Source organism: Quercus robur, chromosome 3, assembly GCF_932294415.1.
Source record: "Quercus robur chromosome 3, dhQueRobu3.1, whole genome shotgun sequence".
Taxonomy (NCBI): Eukaryota; Viridiplantae; Streptophyta; class Magnoliopsida; order Fagales; family Fagaceae; genus Quercus; species Quercus robur.
In genome coordinates, this window is record NC_065536.1 from 61,998,142 (window position 1) to 62,016,875 (window position 18,734).

At 30.9% G+C, this 18,734-nt stretch overlaps 1 protein-coding gene across 1 annotated transcript; it reads left to right on the forward strand.

The window, feature by feature from the left end:
* Positions 1-578: 578 nt before the first annotated feature.
* Positions 579-1,478, forward strand: LOC126718755 (uncharacterized). The gene has a single exon (XM_050421091.1). It carries the CDS (start codon positions 683-685, stop codon positions 1,223-1,225), a length of 543 nt encoding a protein of 180 aa, XP_050277048.1. The 5' UTR covers positions 579-682; the 3' UTR covers positions 1,226-1,478.
* Positions 1,479-18,734: the final 17,256 nt, after the last annotated feature.

An 18,734-nucleotide genomic window follows, 5' to 3' on the forward strand; every position in this document is an offset into this window, starting at 1 on the left:
CTCTCTCTCAATCTATCTATATATCTATCGACCTATATATATATTTATCGTAATTATAAAATTACAAATTATTTTATAATATTTTATCATAATTTTAACATAATATAAATTATAAGTGGTTAATAATTATTTATATATTAACCCACAATATTTTTTCATCAATAATATTATTTTTTTGGGTATTATTTTACAATTATAATAAGAAGTTGTAAAAAATTTTGTAGTATTAATCTTTATCATATCTTCCTTCTCTTCATGTAAAGTTCACCTCTAATTTTTTTTCTCTTAAATTATTGATATCCCTCGAGAGACACAAGCTTCTTTTTCTAAAGGCTAATCCAACCGTAACATCACAAAGGGAGACCAACTCATGAGGCATACATAATAGTATTCCAGCTATTGTGCCTATTACTAGTACTACTTTTTTTTTTTTTTTTTTTTGCTTTATTTTAGCTATAAGCATCTTTCTCACTCTAACAAACATTAATGTATTAAATATTCTGGCCTTTCTTTTTTCACTCATTTTGACCAGAACCCCACCTTTGCTCCTTCCTCTATATAAACCCCCAACCCTCTTCTCTCTCTCATCATCCTTTGCCTTTTATTTGCACTCTCTTCTCTCTCTCTCTAATACTTGCATCTCTTTAGCTCTCTTTCTTTTACAATAAAAAAGATATCTTTAATGGCAGAAACTCCATTAAAACGCCAAAGAGAAGAAACCCAGTTGGAGGAATATGAGGAGTCTAAGCGCCACAAGTCATTTAACCAAATAGTCTCTCTGCTTGATGCAGAGGAAGAAGAACCAAACCAAGACTTGTCCTCTCTCATCACAACCCTCCAGCAAGAACTCTCTTCCGACTCCAACTCTCACTCCATCTTTGACCCTCTCTCATTCCCAACAGCTGAAAATGACCCTGAAAGCCTCACAACAGCCTCTTCCACCATGCAAGACCAAAACTTTACCTCTTCCTCTTCATCTTCACCAAAAGTTCTCTCAAAGGGAGGTGAAGAGGATGACAAAGAAAGGGTCATTAGACACCTCCTTGAAGCCTCAGATGATGAGCTTGGAATCCCCAACAGAGAGGGTGGAGTTGGAGTAGTTTATGATTTTGGGGTTGAAGGGCTCAATGGAGGAGATGGGTACTCATTTTGTGATGGACTTTGGGAGTTAGAAGATGAGGCTGCTAACTACTATACCTTATTGCAGTCTGAACTTTTCATGTAGTAGTTGGTTCTTTTTAGTCTTTTAGAATGCTAAAATGTTATAGGGGTTAAAACAGGACAGAACAGAAATGCTAGGGGTTCAAATGGGAAAAAAAGAAAATTGGGAGGGTATAGAAAATGGAGATATCTTTTTTTTTATCATTTTTCATTTTGGTCCCCTCTTCTTTTGTAAAAATTAGAAAAAAGGTGTCCCCTTATCTCTATCTAGAGGATCAATATCAATTGTAGAAGAACAGTGATTCATATTCCACTCATTTTCTTTGTTCTTTCTTCTTCTTCTTCTTTTTTATTTTTTATTTTTTTCTTATTCTAATAATATAACCCTCCTCTATGTACACTCTAAACACAATAACTTACCTGATAAAATAAAATAGACATTAATTTTCAGTATCCTCAAGAGTAAAAAGACCACAAAACCATTGTTGCCATTTTCTTATTATTAAAAAAATTAATATTTCTCAAGTATGGGATAGGGGTAACTGAGGCAGTATAATCTGTTTTAAGGGAGGTAGGAAATGGTTTTAAACAAATGGTTTATTTGCTTCACACTATTTTGGGCAAATTATATAAAAATGTAGGACCCATGTTTCCAATTATGTCAATCAGAAATTGTTTAACCTTGAATTCTCTGTTTAGTTTTGTTCATTATTGGAATAATGGAAAACGATTGAACCTTACACTTATTATTAAGTTTCATTCTAGAAAATTGAAGTTGGTTATCTGGGTGAAACACCAATCAGAGCGGTCGAATATTTTTGGTGCAATGGTCACTAATATTCGGTGCAATGGTCACTCTATAAATATAAGTGTTTATGGGGTGTGGAGAGTAAAGGTCAGGTACAAGTCTCCAGAAAGAAGTTTCACATAAATGTATACTTAGATTAGGTTAGAGTAGAATTCTATCTTTAAAAAAAAAAAAAAAAAAAAACACTTATCACACGAGAAAATGAGATGGGCATAGGTTTTAATCCCCTAATTAGTTTGAGATTTTTTAAAGGACAAAATTCAAAATTTGAGAGTTAATCTGAAACAATTTTCCCAACTATTTTTATCTCATATGATATGAATCTCAGATGCTTAACAGTTAACGCATCATTTTCTATGTAAATTTAGGTAAATACGCTATCGACAATGAAGTCAAGCCAAACATGCGCAGGTGTTCTAATAATTAAGTCTAGAAACTATTTTTGCGTGAGATTCAAGAATAAATATTGAATAATCACTCCAATTTTTCTGTATCCTAATCTGTAAAACAAAAAATTATTGCTATTTTCACGTGTTATAATGACTTTTGAGAATTAATTTCATGTGGGAAAAATATACAAAACCATCTTTGTGGTTTTTCTCATGTATGGAATTCCCTTGAGATTTTAAGTTTTATTCTTAACTCTCTCTATGATATTGTTTTATATATAAACCATTAATTGTACAACATTTATTTTTTCTTGTATATAACATTTAACCCCTAAATCCCTTCTCATATTGTTTTACCTAAAAATACAATTCTAAAGGTTTACATAAAAATAAAAATTATAAAGAGTTTTGTATTACACTTAAAAACTTTAGGCAGATAAATGTGACATAATTAACCGTTTACACATAAAATAATATTACAAAGAATTAAGTGTTAACCTCAAAAATTTAAAGGAGTTTCGGGTTTTATGAACAAAATGTAACATTTTTGTGTGTGTATATATATATATATATATATATATATAAAGAATATTTTGACAAATTATGAGAAAACTCAAAAGTATGGTGCAACATCTTTGTCAACAAATATTGGGGTAAAATACTAAATAAAGGTAGTCTAGTACTCTAGAGAGAAAACAAAATATTATATGCAAGTTAGTCAAATTTAAAAGTGGAAGTGTACCTTTCAAAATTTTATTTTATTATTTAAAATGGGGTAGGATTTTCAATTTTCACGAACTTATACGGTCAAGTTGAGAGCATGGCTTAAAGGTAAGAAGTCACACTTGCGAGCCTTGGATTTGTAGGTCATACGACAAGTTCCACTATTACTCGAATGGTCCCACAATATGTATGATGAGATTTAAGTGAACATGAGCGATAACCACACAAGGGAGGTCCATTTTGGGAAAATTGCACTAACATACCTTGAGATTTTATGTTATTACACTCACCTTCTTTAAAACGTAAATTATTTACACTAACTTTTTTGAATAGGTATTTTTTTTTTTTAATAAAAAAATCCATTGAAAAAACTCTAAAATTCCTTAAATTTTATTATTAGAATTGGTGTGGATGAGAGTTTAAGAGTAAGATAAAATGGTAAGTCAATTTTTTTTTTTCAAAATCTCTTTTCAGTCATCTAGTGGAGGTTAGTGTAAATAGTTTGTATTTTGGGGAATGTGAGTTTATGGAAAATAAATCGTTTTCTAGAAGGCTATCTTTTTTTCTTTTCTTTTTTTTTTTCTTTTTTTTTGGAGAAGCTTCTAGAGAGCTATCTCATTTTCCTATGTTTGATAACAATTTTAAAATAAGTTGGAAAAATATCTCTTGACTTTCCATATTTACCTTCACATTAGAGAGATATATTTTTCTTATTCAGCTATGCGTGAGATACAGTTGTTTTCTATAAAATTTTAATGAAAAACAACTCTATCCATGCTAAGCTAAATAAAGAAAGTTATGAGATAATTTTCCTTTTATCATTTTTTTAATACAACCAAACATACAAAAAAATGTGCGAAACTATCCATTGACTTCCTTTATTTAGTTTCGTATAAGATAAAATTAATTTTCTTATTTAGCTACACATGAGATAGAGCTGCTTTCCAAAAAATTTTAGTAGAAAACAATTTTATCTCATACTAAGCTAAATAAATAAAGTTATGAGATAATTTTTCTTTAAAGTTACGAGATAATTTTCCTCTTATCATTTTTTTTTTTTATTAATATTACCAAATACAGAAAAATATGCAAAAATTATCTCTTGATTTCTCTTATTATGACATAAAATTATTTTTCTTATTTAGCAACACTTGAGATAGAACTAATTTCCAGAAAATTTTAATGAAAAAAAACTCTGTCTTATATTAAGTTAAATAAAGAAAGTTATTTGATAATTTTCACTGACTTTTTTCGTATATAAATATATACTATCAAACACAAAAAAAATGAACAAAAAATTATTCTTAAATAAGAGTTTTGATTAAAAAAAAAAAAAAAAATAATTGTGCAACTTATATGGGAAGGCGTTACGTCACTTTAACGACTGGCGTGCAGTGCACGCGGCACAGCTTTTGGTGGAAGGAAAGTAACGTTACCTCCCTCTAAAAAGACGCTTTTATTGTTGACGGTGGGAATGCTAACATGCGCCACGAAATGCGCAAGTGCAGTGCAGTGCAGTACTCACTATTTATTTATATATTATATTTTACGTCACGATGTACTGTTCTGGAAAACTGTCTCTCTTGTTTGTTTACTTGATATGAATTGTCCGGTTTTCATTGGATAGACTGTTTTTTAAAAGCTAAACATATCATGTGATTATGTACTCTATGTGGTTAGAGATTTAGCGCGTGGAAAGCACGTTTACATTAGGAAAAAAAAAAAAAAAGGTCCTTGCTTGCTAAGTTTACGTGGATCCACGTACAACTATGGTCTCATATATCCTTATCTATCATCATTGATTGGTTCGGACGGTCACACTTTATTTATTTTTTTTCCTATAATTTTATGTCTGAGATAAATAATAATTAATAATGTAAAGAAAATCAGTAAACTAAATGCATCAAACTTCAATAGGCTAGAGGTTACTTAGAAGGCTTGAAAAGAAAGAAATACAAGATCAAAAGTAATCGAAGAAAACCAGTCAAGAACCCTTTGATACCTAAGTTAGTTTTTCTTTCAAGAACTCAAGAATTTCAACTTTATGATTAGTGAAAATGTACTTTCTTTTGATGTAAATGAGTCCTTATATAGTGACCTTTAGAGTGATTATTTGTTTGGTAACTTCCTCAACGTGTAATGAAATTAGAAGGTTCGGACTTAACTTCCACAACTGTCATAGAAGTTAGAAGGTTTAAGCTTATCTTCTACAACTGTTATTAGAAGTTAAGAACTTAGTGGGAAGTTATAGCGATGAATAAGGATTTTGCTCATACTTGAAAATAGTAGAACGTGGTCCGAGTTATAAGCTTTTGAACACAAATCTATTCTGAAATTTTTCTAAGTGTTGAGGGTTCGTCCAAGTGCTTCCATGATGGACGACCTTCATGCCCACGAACGGCCTTCTTATATTGGGTTAACCTTCTTTGGTCTTGGACGACACTATTGTAGGATAAAATTTGGTTACAAACTTTGTTGTAGCCTAAGAATGTACTCCTACTTAAAAAATTATCATGGTTACATATTTTGAAAATGTAATCGCAGGACTGCATGTTTTTTATGCTCTTAACACACATATAAAATTTCGTACCAATCAGATTTTATTTACTATTCAATATATAAATTTATTTTTTATGTATAATTTTAGACTACAAAAACTTGAAATTTAAACTTTTAATTGATGATGTAAGGACCAGAAGATCTTGCGGCCCAAGCCCACTTAGAACAGTGAGTTGTACAGTTCAATCTTGGCCAAAATCAATAAAATTTATAAGAGAGGGAAACAAATAATAAGAGATGGCTCTACCTGAAGATGAAAATAAGGAAGAAATGGTTAATGTTATAGAATAGATGAGCAAATGTCTCCCTACAAGCCTGCCCGAGGAGACTAATGTTGTATAGAATGTTGCAATGTTTACTCTCTTCTCTCAATGTTTTTATTTCTTTTTTGTTTTTGATACTTGTGTCTCGATCCCCCTTCTCTAACAACCATTTTTTCTTATATACTCCCCCTTCCTTCACATCATGACCTTCCATCTTTACCTCCCAAATTTCTCTTCGTGACACTTGTCCCTTTCAACATCTGAAGAAGGTTGCAGATGGAGTTTGCTTAGCTGTGAATTACACTGTTCAAATCACTTCCTTATCAATGCAGCTGATAAACCTATTACCCACCATTTAATGCAGAGGCAACAGGTTACTCCCAACAGGAAACTTCTCATACTCTCACTAATTCTCTCTCTTCAGACCATTCTTCCCACTTGGCTTGCCTTAGAGTCCTTTGTCTCGTCCCCTCCTCTCCTCTAATGAGTTTCCTCTTCGGGCACATGGTACGCCCATATAGGGTTGTCCAAACTTGACCGAAGCCCGACAACCCAGCCAAACCGCTCGACGCCGACCTGATTTCGGCCCGAACCAAAGGTCCAGTCAGTCGGCGGCGGGTTTCTGTTCTCAAGAACTGACACCCGAGGGTCGAGTGGTGGGTTTGCTTCTCCAAAACCCGAGCAACTAGAACCCAACCGGAGTTGTATAAAAATCCGGCCAAATCCTGCAAAATCAAGCCAGATGTGGCGAGATTTCGACCAAATCTGGCGAGATCTCGACTAGATCCGGCTAGATCTAGTGGGATTTAGCCAGATCCGACCAATTCCAGTAATTTTTAGTGTAAAATTTTAGATTCCAATGCAGGAAAAATGAAGATACTGGCAAGATTTTCCAAATTCTGACATGATTTTCCAGATCCCAGCAAGTTTTTCCAGATTCCGGCATGATTTTCCAGATTTCGACGACCTTTTTTTTTTTTGATCTCGATGATTTTTTTTACTCCGGTAACCGATTGATGCTCACTCTCACCCGAAACTGACTCGACCAATTTTTCCGGCGGTCAGTTCCAGGTTCCTATACCCTCCACTCGACGCCAGCGGGTCGAGTTTGGGTTGGGCCCAAAATCGACTCGGCCCGACCAGTAGACAGCCCTACCCCTATATTAGTACTACGACTCATCAGGCTCGTCCTCGGTCCTCGAGCACCCACAGATGACATATCTATTGATTTTTTATCTTATAAAAATTTAAACATGAAGATATAAGAAGAAAATGTAATCCAACGGTAAATTTGTCAAAATTCAAATTAAAGAAAAATATATTGAGTTAAGTTGCATGCTTAGGTTACAACCAAGTTTTTTTTTTTTTTTTTTGTTAAACTTTTTATTTTTTGTATTTCAAACTTATTGTTAAAAAATTAAAAAGGTGAAAAAACAAAAAGTAGGGTAAAACCTAAAAGGGCTTATTATATATATATATATATATATATATATATAATTTGAAAACTTTTATTATTATAGGGGCCAGGGGCAGCCCACCAAATTCGGAGGCCTTAGGTGATATATTTAAATGGGGCTTTTTTGTTATCACTTAAATAATATTTAACTAGTGTTTAATATCATTATTTTTTTTTTTTATAACAAAACTATATTCTTTTTATTTTGTAATATGCTTTTTATTTTTTTGGAAAAATGCTAAAACTATAACAAATTTTACTAAAAAAAACACTTAGAAATGATATAGAAATGAATATTGTAGGGACACGATTTTGGTTGACTCGGTCCTGGTAAGTCAGGCCTTGGCCCAAAAGGTCCCACACAATGAATTTTTGTAGAGTGTGGGCTGAAGAACTTGGTTCCAGTTGGATTAAACGGTTCGTTGCATGGGCTCAGGAGATATAGAAACACGAGTTAAGAAAGTGGATGTGAAGGGGGGAATTTTATTCATGGGCATGTATGCGTACAATGAACCTTTGCTCCTATGTTCACTCTCTCTCCGTTTTTCCTCCGTCCCTTCTCTTGAGGGACTCTTACATATTATATAGGCCCTCTTTTATCATATGGGCCTTACACTTGTTGATCATCCAAACCCCTACTTGAACACATGTCCCATCAGACGCCCTTACCAGTTCTTTGTGAGTTGTAGTGACCAAGGTAGCACTGTTCAGGGGTCTTCTCTTCATTAATGCGGCCAGGAGAGTAGCTGTGGTGCATTTAATGTGGTGGTGACAGCCTTTGCTGGGATATTTTGGGTCTCCTTTCTTTTTATGTGCTTGGAGTGAGGGCTACAGTAGCTGAGATGCATCGTTGACCTGGACTTTGGAACGTCCGAGGAGGAATTACTCCTCGTACGTGTTTTCCTTACTCCAGTAGGCCTGAGCAAGGATTCTGGGCCGCGACGTCTCCTCGGACAGAATGGTCCTCGGACGGGCCCAAGGCCCAGCCAACATGTTATTCTGGGCCGGTCCCCACAAATATGATTAATGACACTTCAAGAAGATAATAAGCAAGTATATGAATGAATAATGTTAAGGATATTATAAATTTTACAATATGAGACTTACAAAAATGTATCACCAATCACAAAAAGTATTTCAAAAATGCATTTAATAAGTTGTTGATGTCCACAAATCATATTAATTGTCACATCAATTTGTAAAGGTTTTTGAAGTAAAATTTATAGTACATATTTCTTGCATTTTCCTATCTAAATTATTTCATGTGATTAATAACATATATATTTGTAGGACTCACGTATTTAAAATTGTATTATCTCTAGCATTACTTAATTATTTGAAACTTTTTAAAAGTACAAAAAAAATCTATACCTCAAAAAATGTATTTTTTCAAAAAAACATATTAATTTTTACCCCAAAATTTGGGGGCCTTTCTCTAGTAGGGGGCCCTAGGCGATGGCCTAAGTGGCCTAGGCCTAGGGCCAGCCTTGATAAGGGAAAAACTTACCGACACTAACTTAGGTGTATCTCCTAAAAAAAAAAAAATTAGGTGTCTTTGTCTTTTGTTATATTGACTAATAAAATGCAAACAAACTTATGATTTTTTTAAGAAAAATTAATATAATATAGTTATCAATTTTGTTTATAAATAAGATGGGAATGTTCTTATCTTTTAAAAATAATTTACAAACGACATCATATTTAGAGATACTACAAATTTTATAATATAAAATTTCTAAATTATGGTGTCCTAAATTATTAAAAAACTAGCACGTAATTCCATGCAAACGCATGAATGCATTTAAAATTAAAAAAAATTATTATAAAAATATAAATAATTAGTCAAATTATTGTTATTTAAAAAAAAAACATATAACATATGCATTCATGCATACGTATATACACATTTAAAATTAAACACAATTTTTATCATAAAATATAGAGAATTAGTCAAATTATTTTTTAAAGTAAATATAATTAGTCACATATTAAAATTCTTACCTAAATTTAATACTACTTATGATTATTTTTTTTTTCTAATTTTTAATAAGATAGAATGTGTGGTGATTTTTATTTTATGTTTTTAATTTTATAATTCATTAATATTAGATTCTTAGTATTTTACATTCATTAACTCACTTGATACAAAGATTAAAAAACATAAGTAGACACATGGTATATGCTTAAGTGGATAATTATGGTGTAGTCCCCACATAAATTTAGATATGTGCAAAATTGGATTATAATTTCAAATTCTAATTCAACTTTCTCTAAGTTTTATCTATTAATATATATAGATGACTTATAGATTTGAATTTTTTTTAGTTATATGATTATGTTTTTTATGATTTATTATATTGGACTCCTTGTTTTCTACACTAAATTAACTTATTTAGCACAAAAATTTTAAATTTTAGATTAGATGAGACATGTTGCGCAAAATTAAATTCTAATTGAAATTCAATTTTTATACTAAATTAATTCACTTGACACAATATTCTAAAATTTAAGTTAGGTGAGACACGTGACGCAAAATTATACTCTAATTAAATTTCAATATGAAATTTAATTGAATTTTTTCTCTACTTTACCTATTATATATATATATATATATAGATAATTCAAATATTCATACTATTTAAGGGACTTCTCTTATTTAGAATCCTCAATTTTTTGGTTCAAAAATACCCATAAATTCTAAACAAAACTGATGGACATTCAAGTAAAATTACATTTCCAACTTCCAAAAAAAAAAAAACGTTTATTAAAAAAAAAAAAAAGAAGCTATCCACATTCTTGCTCCTACCAACGTTAATCACAAAAAGTTCATTACCATGTACACAACCAAAACTACCCCCCACCCTCTATCTAAAAAATAAAAATAATAATACCACGCGTTCCTATAAAAACTACCACATCTCATATCAACAAAAAAAAAAAATAAATAATAAATCTAAACAAAATCCAATGTCAACTCCCTATAAAATTATGAAACTAAACTTAAAAAAATAAATAAAGAGTCTCGTTACACGCATGAATTGCGTGTGACGAGTTAAACATCAATTTATAAGTTTGAACGAGAAAATTTTGTAATACGCGTAGCATTTGTCTTTATATTATGTGGGGCCAAGAAAAAAAATCCGGATTGGTGCGTGATGTGAGGTGAGAGAGAGAGAGAGAGAGAGAGAGACGATGTGATGGAGCCTATTGCGTACGTACTTTCATTCATTACTTTGGCCACGTTATAGAGAGAGAGAGAGAGAGAGAGATGTCTTTTGTGTGTATTTGTGTGGTTGATACTTGATAAACAAATCAAGTGCGGCAAAGGCGACGATCTAGGATGATGAAAATCAAAAAAACCAAACCTTTCTTTGTGGGACCAGATTGAAGGAACGTCTTCGAGGCGCTTGATATGGGTCCCACAACACAACCCTTTCATTTGATTATGACGTACTGACTAGGCAATGCGTTGTCCGCCATGTACGCATATTTAAAAAAAAAAAAAAAAAAAAAACCCCATCATATCATATTAATAATTCAAAAATGCCATGACCCACGAATAATTAAAACTTTTGGTATATATATGTATATTTTTGGTGAATTTTGAAAATTTAGCTGGAAAATTTTATGTTCTTTATAATTTTAACACGTATATCAAATTTTATTCAAATTAGATACCATTTAGTATTCGATCAATTAATTTATTTTTTTTACACAATTTTAGATTATAAAAACTTAAAATTTTAACGTTTATTTGATGAAATACTAATTAATTTTTAGTTTTTTTGAAATTTTATAAACAAGAAGGATGTAATAAGAACATACAATCCAACATGTAAATTTTCAAAATTCACATTTAATATAAAGATATACAATTATTTTGTAGAATTTTTTTTTCCAAACTTTGTTCATGACCCACAAATATGACTTTTTTCTTTTCTTATTATTATCATGAAACTTTGTATGCATGTATGGTATTTTATGGTTTGATTTGGACAGCCATGTTGCCATAATGATGCTACCATTTCCATGTCATGTCTTCTACGTCTTGGGCTCCACTCAAATAATATTGGAAGATTGATACCACTTGTTGTTAAAGCTTTTTATGTAATTGGTTCTTGTTTGGTCATTTATGCTTGCTTGTTCTTCAATCTTGATTACTCTCCCAAGATATTTAGTAAAAGAATTCCACGGTCTTTTATCAATAATTGTTTAGCAAAAACGAAAAAAAAGGGACAAATTAAACGCTTTTTTAATAATTTTTTTTCTTTTATTTTATTTAAAAATTTTAAATTTGCTTTTGAAAATAGTGACCCAACAAACCCCTTAGGAAAAAAGAGGCATCATCTTCTTCCCTAAGGTTCAACACCAAATAGGAGTTGAAAGAGATGGGAATCCCTTTTTCAAAAATTGTAAAATCGAAAAAGAGGTCCAACAAGCTAAAGAATGAGAAAGAGAGTTCGTTGATCTTAGCACATAAGAAGTCCTTCTTCAAAAAGAAAATGATTGTAGGGCAAAGAGAATATCAATTATTATAAAAGCAAGTAAGGTTGCACAGCAGCCGAGTAGAGTCTAATATTTGAAGTTTATAATTCTTCATTTAATTTTATTTTGAATACGAATTAAGTTCAATTTCATTGTTAAATAGAATACATGTTTAAATTTTGGTTATTTTTTTATTGAATAAGTTCAAACTCGTTTATAAGTTACTTGATTAACTTATTTTTTTCCTCATATATATAATAAATATTATGACTAATTTTTTTAACCTTTCACAAGTATATACTATATACTAATGATTAACGATTTAATTATAATTATTTGAGTTAATTAAATAAAACAATTTTTGTTCATAAACTTATAAAAATTACATTCATCAACCTTATATTGTTAAAAATTATAAACAAATTTACTCCAAAATAGACTTTATATTTTCAATAAATTACAAATAATAATTTGATATCTTATAAACTTATTTACAAACTTACACTATCAAATTCTAAGTTTATACAAGTGTGTGTAAATATATTCTACACAATTATACTTATGAATATATATAATATTATATAGGCTTTAATTGAGCCTCATATTAACAAGTTTGTTTACAAAGAACATTATTATATTTGAGCTCATCTTGTTTAATAATTTTGCCCAAATTTGGTTTAATTTTAACTTGTTTGTTAAATAAATAAATATAAACAAGTTTTTTTTATAATTGAAACACAAATTGTTTATGAATAGTTGTCGTAAAAGTAATAGACCAATAGAGTTTTAAAGGAGTAACAAATTGAGTTTGACAAATTTAAGTATTTAACACGTTTTCCCTAGTAAATGGTAATGCTAGAACCATAATTTTTGACATAACTTGTTCACGTAATGATTTGTGGACCGATCACTTTTACTCAACTATTCACAACTTGCCAAATGGATAAATGGTAACGAAAGTTATATCAAAAGCTGTGATCTTAGCATTTTTGTCTTGAAAAATCAAAGAGTAGCACCCTTCCTTCAACCTATGTATTGCAAACAAAGCCCAAATGGGGTCTGGCACATGCATCTTCTGGTGAGAATTTAATAGAATCATGCTTGCTTTTTAACAGTGAAACTAACCCATCTGCAGAGTACCTACATAAAAAGTCATAGAATCTGATGTCTCCGTTCAGACAAAAGCCACACAATTTGATTGGACAAAGCAAAGAAAGATATGCTCAGCAGTTTCCTTTGCAGCATTATGATACGCAGTACTCACTACTTACATTTCATGTTTCATCAAAGGACAAAGGCATAGGGGAAAAAAAATCATTAGGGGGAAAAATATCTGAACGTATATATGTCATCTGGTTGAGTACATTTCTATCATTTTCCATAGATAAAAAAATCTAGGTACTAAAAGTTACATGTGAGTAGCAAAAATTGATTAAAAATTCCATGCAGTCATTGTCATTTTTTGCTAACATTAAAACCGCGTGACAATAGTGAGTCATTCATCATAGTGACCAAATGGAAATCTTCATAGACTAGAACTTTTCAGCCATTTTGACTTTTTTATTTTTTATTGTAAATGTGTCTAAATTAGACAACACATCATTAAGAACCAAATATAATCCGTTTATTTTACTATATGGTTATTTTTAAAATTCTATGGACAAGATTGAAAATTTTGGATAAACTCTAGTTCACGTACCTATTTGTCAACTTATATTGAACAAGTACTCCTTTTGATTTTTGAAATGAATATATATATATATATATTAGAGTTTGTCAAAAAGAGTACTAATAACAGCTTATCACCTAAAAACAATAGTTTTCACAACAAATTTTAGGTGATAAACTGTTATTAGTACTCTTTTTGACAAACTCTAATTCACATACCTATTTGTCAAATTATATTGAACAAGTACTCCTTTTGAATTTTGAAATGAATATATATATACACACACATATTTTTATGGGAAATAAAAAAATTGTAAAAAAAAAATTCTTATTTTTTCCATAAAATATTTTTAAAAATAGTTCATAAACCAATAATCTTAAGGTATTAGTTAACATTTAAAAAAAATGTCCATTCAAATTATAACCAAATAATAACTTATAATCTAAAATTTATTATAAAAAAAATTAAAAGCATGTCATCGTGGGACCGGGACCAAGGAAGAACTATTGGACTAATATTTTGTGGGTAATTGATTATTAGGGGTACTCATGTGTCGGTAGTTTTTGATAGGTAAAGGGTTTCAATTGATGTAAACCAACCGCAGCCCATCTTTCTGTCCTCTTTCTACGTGTCTATCAAAGAGAAAAAGAAATCATTGGCTGAAAATGTTTGAAGTAGTAAATTGTGTGGGCAATTTCTTGCACCAAGACAAACGTATTCATGGGGAGACGTGGCATTTGTATTGACGGAAATGGGTGCATAAAATGATATGCTTCTAGAGAGGAAACGTGGGCATATCTGGCAAGGATAAGTGCCTTTAGATTTGTAACTTGGAAGATGCTGCACTAGGTTATTGATTAGACAACAAACACAAAGAATGTGACATTGATTTAAGTGGGTTTTAAACAAAGTAAAATTATAGCCACCCTTTTTGAATTTTCTTGTGGGTCAAAAATCAAAATATATCCCCCCCAACGTGCTAGTTTTCGATTTTTTGTGTTTTGGTCTCAAAAGAAAATTTCTAGAACCAAATTTTACAATTTTTTGATGAGGTTGACTATGAGTGATGAGGAAAAAAAATTATGAATTTATGTAAAAGTGATAAATAATTAGTTAGCTAATTGGGGCTTGACTCAGCTGGTAAGACTCGAACACTTCGTTTAACCCACCTAGGTTGAGTCCCGCTACCAGTAAGAGTCCGTTGGTGGACATTCACACAGGTTGGCCCAAGGACTTTAACTTTAGCGCCCTGCTCAAGGGCTAACGTAACCTAGTGTACTCCTATTTTTGTTTACCAAAAAAAAGATAAATAACTAGTTATAATTTGCCACATAAAATAATTATGAAAATAGGTATGATTATTATTATTATTTTTTTAGAGTTTTAATTTGTGGGGCTTGATTCTAATAATTGTGTTTTTATATCATTAGATCAAAACACCAATCAGTTTTTGATTTATCTGAAAATTAAATTTCAGATCTTTTATTCAACTATCATAAATTTTACCAATTGAGCTAATTAGAATCCACAAGATCTATTTTGTTGTGGTCCTAGAACAACTCGGTCAGAAAATGTTGCCGTAATTGTTTTCAATGATCTGTTTTTTTGTTTTGTGGAATATTCATGAAAGTGGGTCAAGAACATCTCGAGTCTTATTCCATGGCCCAAGAATTCTTCAAGGAAGGTTGATTAGTGCTTGGAAATTGACTTAGATTAGTTCATAAGAAATTTAGAGTGTGGGTGGGCAGTTTGAAATGAAAGCAAAAGGACCGTGCCGTATCCGCTATGTTCACTCTTATTGCTTGAGCACTCTGGTTTGTTTGAAAATGAGTCCGACGAAAAAACCTTGGCAATTGCTTTGTCTAAATTTTCTGGTCATGCCCATATCTTACTCACAAGGATGAAATTGTACTAGAAGAACCAATATGGTGGGAGTCAATTATTTTACCCACTTTGTCTCAAAGACTATAACAACAATGTTTAGGTGAAATCCAATTAGAATTCTTTGGTTTTATTATAAGTCATGAAAGTCTTCGAACGGGTCATCATTTAGAACTAAACATAATCTTATATATCTTTGTGCAATAAATCCATTCTTAAATACATTTTACTATTTATTTTCCCTGTAAACTAGGTTATAGCTTATAGGTTGAATACTCTTAAATCATAATAAGAGGTGGTGGAGGTGCCAATCAACCCATAAACAATTGATGTAAAACTTTCTTAAATGCTAAGTCTATTCCCATTTTCTCGAAACGTAATAAAAGGTGAAGGAGGTGCCAGTCCAACCATAAACAACTGATTTAAAACCTCTTAAATGTTGTACTAGTGATGGATTTCTTTTTTATAAATAATTAAAAAAAAAAAAAAAACTAAATTTACGTTATTCGTTATGTGAAAAATATTTTTTATCATTAAGTTAAGATACTAATGGATTTCATTTTTGTTTAGGCGATATTTTATATTACATCTCTTATACGAGGTTATAAAGTTCCATCAATTGAGATAATTGAAACCAAATAATACACGTCTTATTAAGTGAGTCGTGAAATAATATATATGATGTTAGTGGTTACAAATACCTTGAAAAATACGTAAGTACAATTAAATTTTTCTATGAAGAGTAATTATGAATGGATCTATTGTAATCTCGAACTTTATATCTTTAGCCGCTTAAAATAAATCAAAGAATTGTTCATAATGTCAGGCGTCTAATAATGTATAATTTAACAGAAGCATGTAAGGGGCATTTTTAATGTTTTGAAATGATACCTTTTGTTTTATAGATAGGATAGTATTTCAACCTATAATATTCAAATTCCAGATCTCTTATTCGACAACAAAAAAACTTAATCAATTAAGCTAATTAGAACCCACGAAAAAATGCTTAGCTTCAAACTTTATGTGCTCAAATAATATAATATATCACATCAATTATATATATTGCTACTTCCTAGATTTGATTTCCTTTGCATTAATCTAAATCATCTTGCTTATTAGATGCTCCCTGGATTAAGTGCCTAGTTATTTCTTTGTCAACGAGAAAGCAAAGTAAGGGGCTTATTCCTCGGTATTGAATGTTTTAAATGCTTCTTTGACAAAGAAAAAAAGAATCTCCTTTTTTGTGGTTTCGGCACTTCAATTATGAGTATTTTTTTTTCTAGAATCAAGCAAGGTGCATCAAACTGTGGGCATATTTTGGACCTCACTGGCCGACACAAAGACCATATAATATTATCCAATAGCCATTTTGTGGTTCCATAATTTTATACCAAACTCACTTTGGTCAAATATAGGGTTGTCCAACTAACTAAGCAAGTTGATGTAGTTCCTTTTATAATTATTATTATTATGGCCAACAATAATTTTGATACTTTAAGTTTCGTTCATTTGTCAATTTCACCTTTAGAATTTCAAAAAATATCAATAAGAGATCCCTAAATTTTATAAAATTGTTCAAATTTGCCCCAATATCTACTTTGTTTTCTAGAATTTCAAAAGTGTGGAAAATGATTACCCCACTTTTTCTTTTCTTTATATACCTTCATATTTTTTTCAACATTTTCTGGTCACGTGAAACTAAAAATTATTTCAAAAGTGAAAGTACTGTTTCATGTCAATTCCACTTAAGTAAAAGTGAGTCATCGTGGTGGTTATGTGGCACTTGTGATTCACCAATACTATTAGCATGTGAATTTTAAGTAACATGAACTTCCCACTCTTTTTTTATTATAAAATTAATCAAACCACATGATATATTAATATCTAAATGAGCATGCAAATCAAATTGGATCGTTTTACAACCGTAAGAATTCAAATGCTACTTTTGAAATTCTACGCATCAAATTAGAATATGAAGCAAAATTTAAACCTCACTTTTTAAGGGAAAGAGCAATTGATTTTCATAGACAAAATTGTATAGCCCTCGTAAATAACACAGTATCTACTCAAACTGAGAAATTATTCAGTGTCAATGAATAATTCTCTCATTTCACATAATAGTAAATTCTAGTATTACTTCTAAAGTATTGAGTAATTTTCTCTTTTTTTTTTTTTTTTTTTTTGGGACGAATTTTTTTTGTTGTTGCTTTTCTAACATTCATATATCGTAATGGTAGTATTGTTATTACCTTTTGGATCCATCTTTCTCCAATAAAAATTCAAATTTGCGAACACCCAGATGCAGCCAAGTAAAGGAGCCAAAGCTACACTAGAATTATATGAGTGATATGTATTAAAAAGATGGGGCCATCTCTCATTCATTAGGCCATTGGGCCAACAATTTTGCAAGGGTAAAAACTTTAAACTTGAAAGAAAAGTGGTTGGAGGAAAGTCTATTTCCAGGTTCCAAAACCACACAAAAAACACCGAAGTACGTGTACGCCTGTGTCACTGTGTGTGTGTTTTTTAATAAAGATGGTAGGGGCTTCTTCTAACTTCAGAAACAGCCTGGCTTGATAGGTATGTTATGTGTTTTTCTGTTTTTGTACAGCACCATTTTCATTGGCTCTTAGCTCCAAAATTAGACAAAACAGTGAGACACTTGCCCCCTTTGAAAAAAGAGAGATAGAATCCCCACGTTAAGAAGACATAACTAACCCACTGTTGTTGTTTCATCTTGATGGAGATGGAGTGACAGACTTCTCTCTATCTTCTTTCTTTGTATTGAAAGATTCCTTTAGCTCTACTATTATCAATAGGTTGATTGTATTGTTTTGTGTATCTTCAAAAATGAGAAAAAAAGATATTGATAATAGTTACTTGGATTTGGAAAATAGTACTCGAACTCTTCCATTAATCAAGAAGATACAAAGTACGAAAGTATATTAGGCCTAGCGCCTAGTGGGATGCTTAGTGGAAAACAACTTTATATGGGTGTGTACTCAATCCATCAACTTACAAATTGATCAACTCAAAGCATTGAGTTGTGAAAGTAAAATAACTTTGAGTTAATTCGAATTCAAGTTGATGAATTTTTCAACTTGCCCAACTCGATTCAATTTGGCCTATATAATAAATTATATAGATATATGCATTTACAGTTTATACCATTTACATACCCAACCCTCCCTATTATCTCATTCTTTTCTAATAAGTTGTGACACCTTTCCATCCTTATTCACCAATAATCAAGAAAGACTCTTTTAGCTCTTCTATTATCAATAGGTTGATTGTATTGTTTTGTGTATCTTCTAAAATGAGAAAAAAAAAGATATTGATA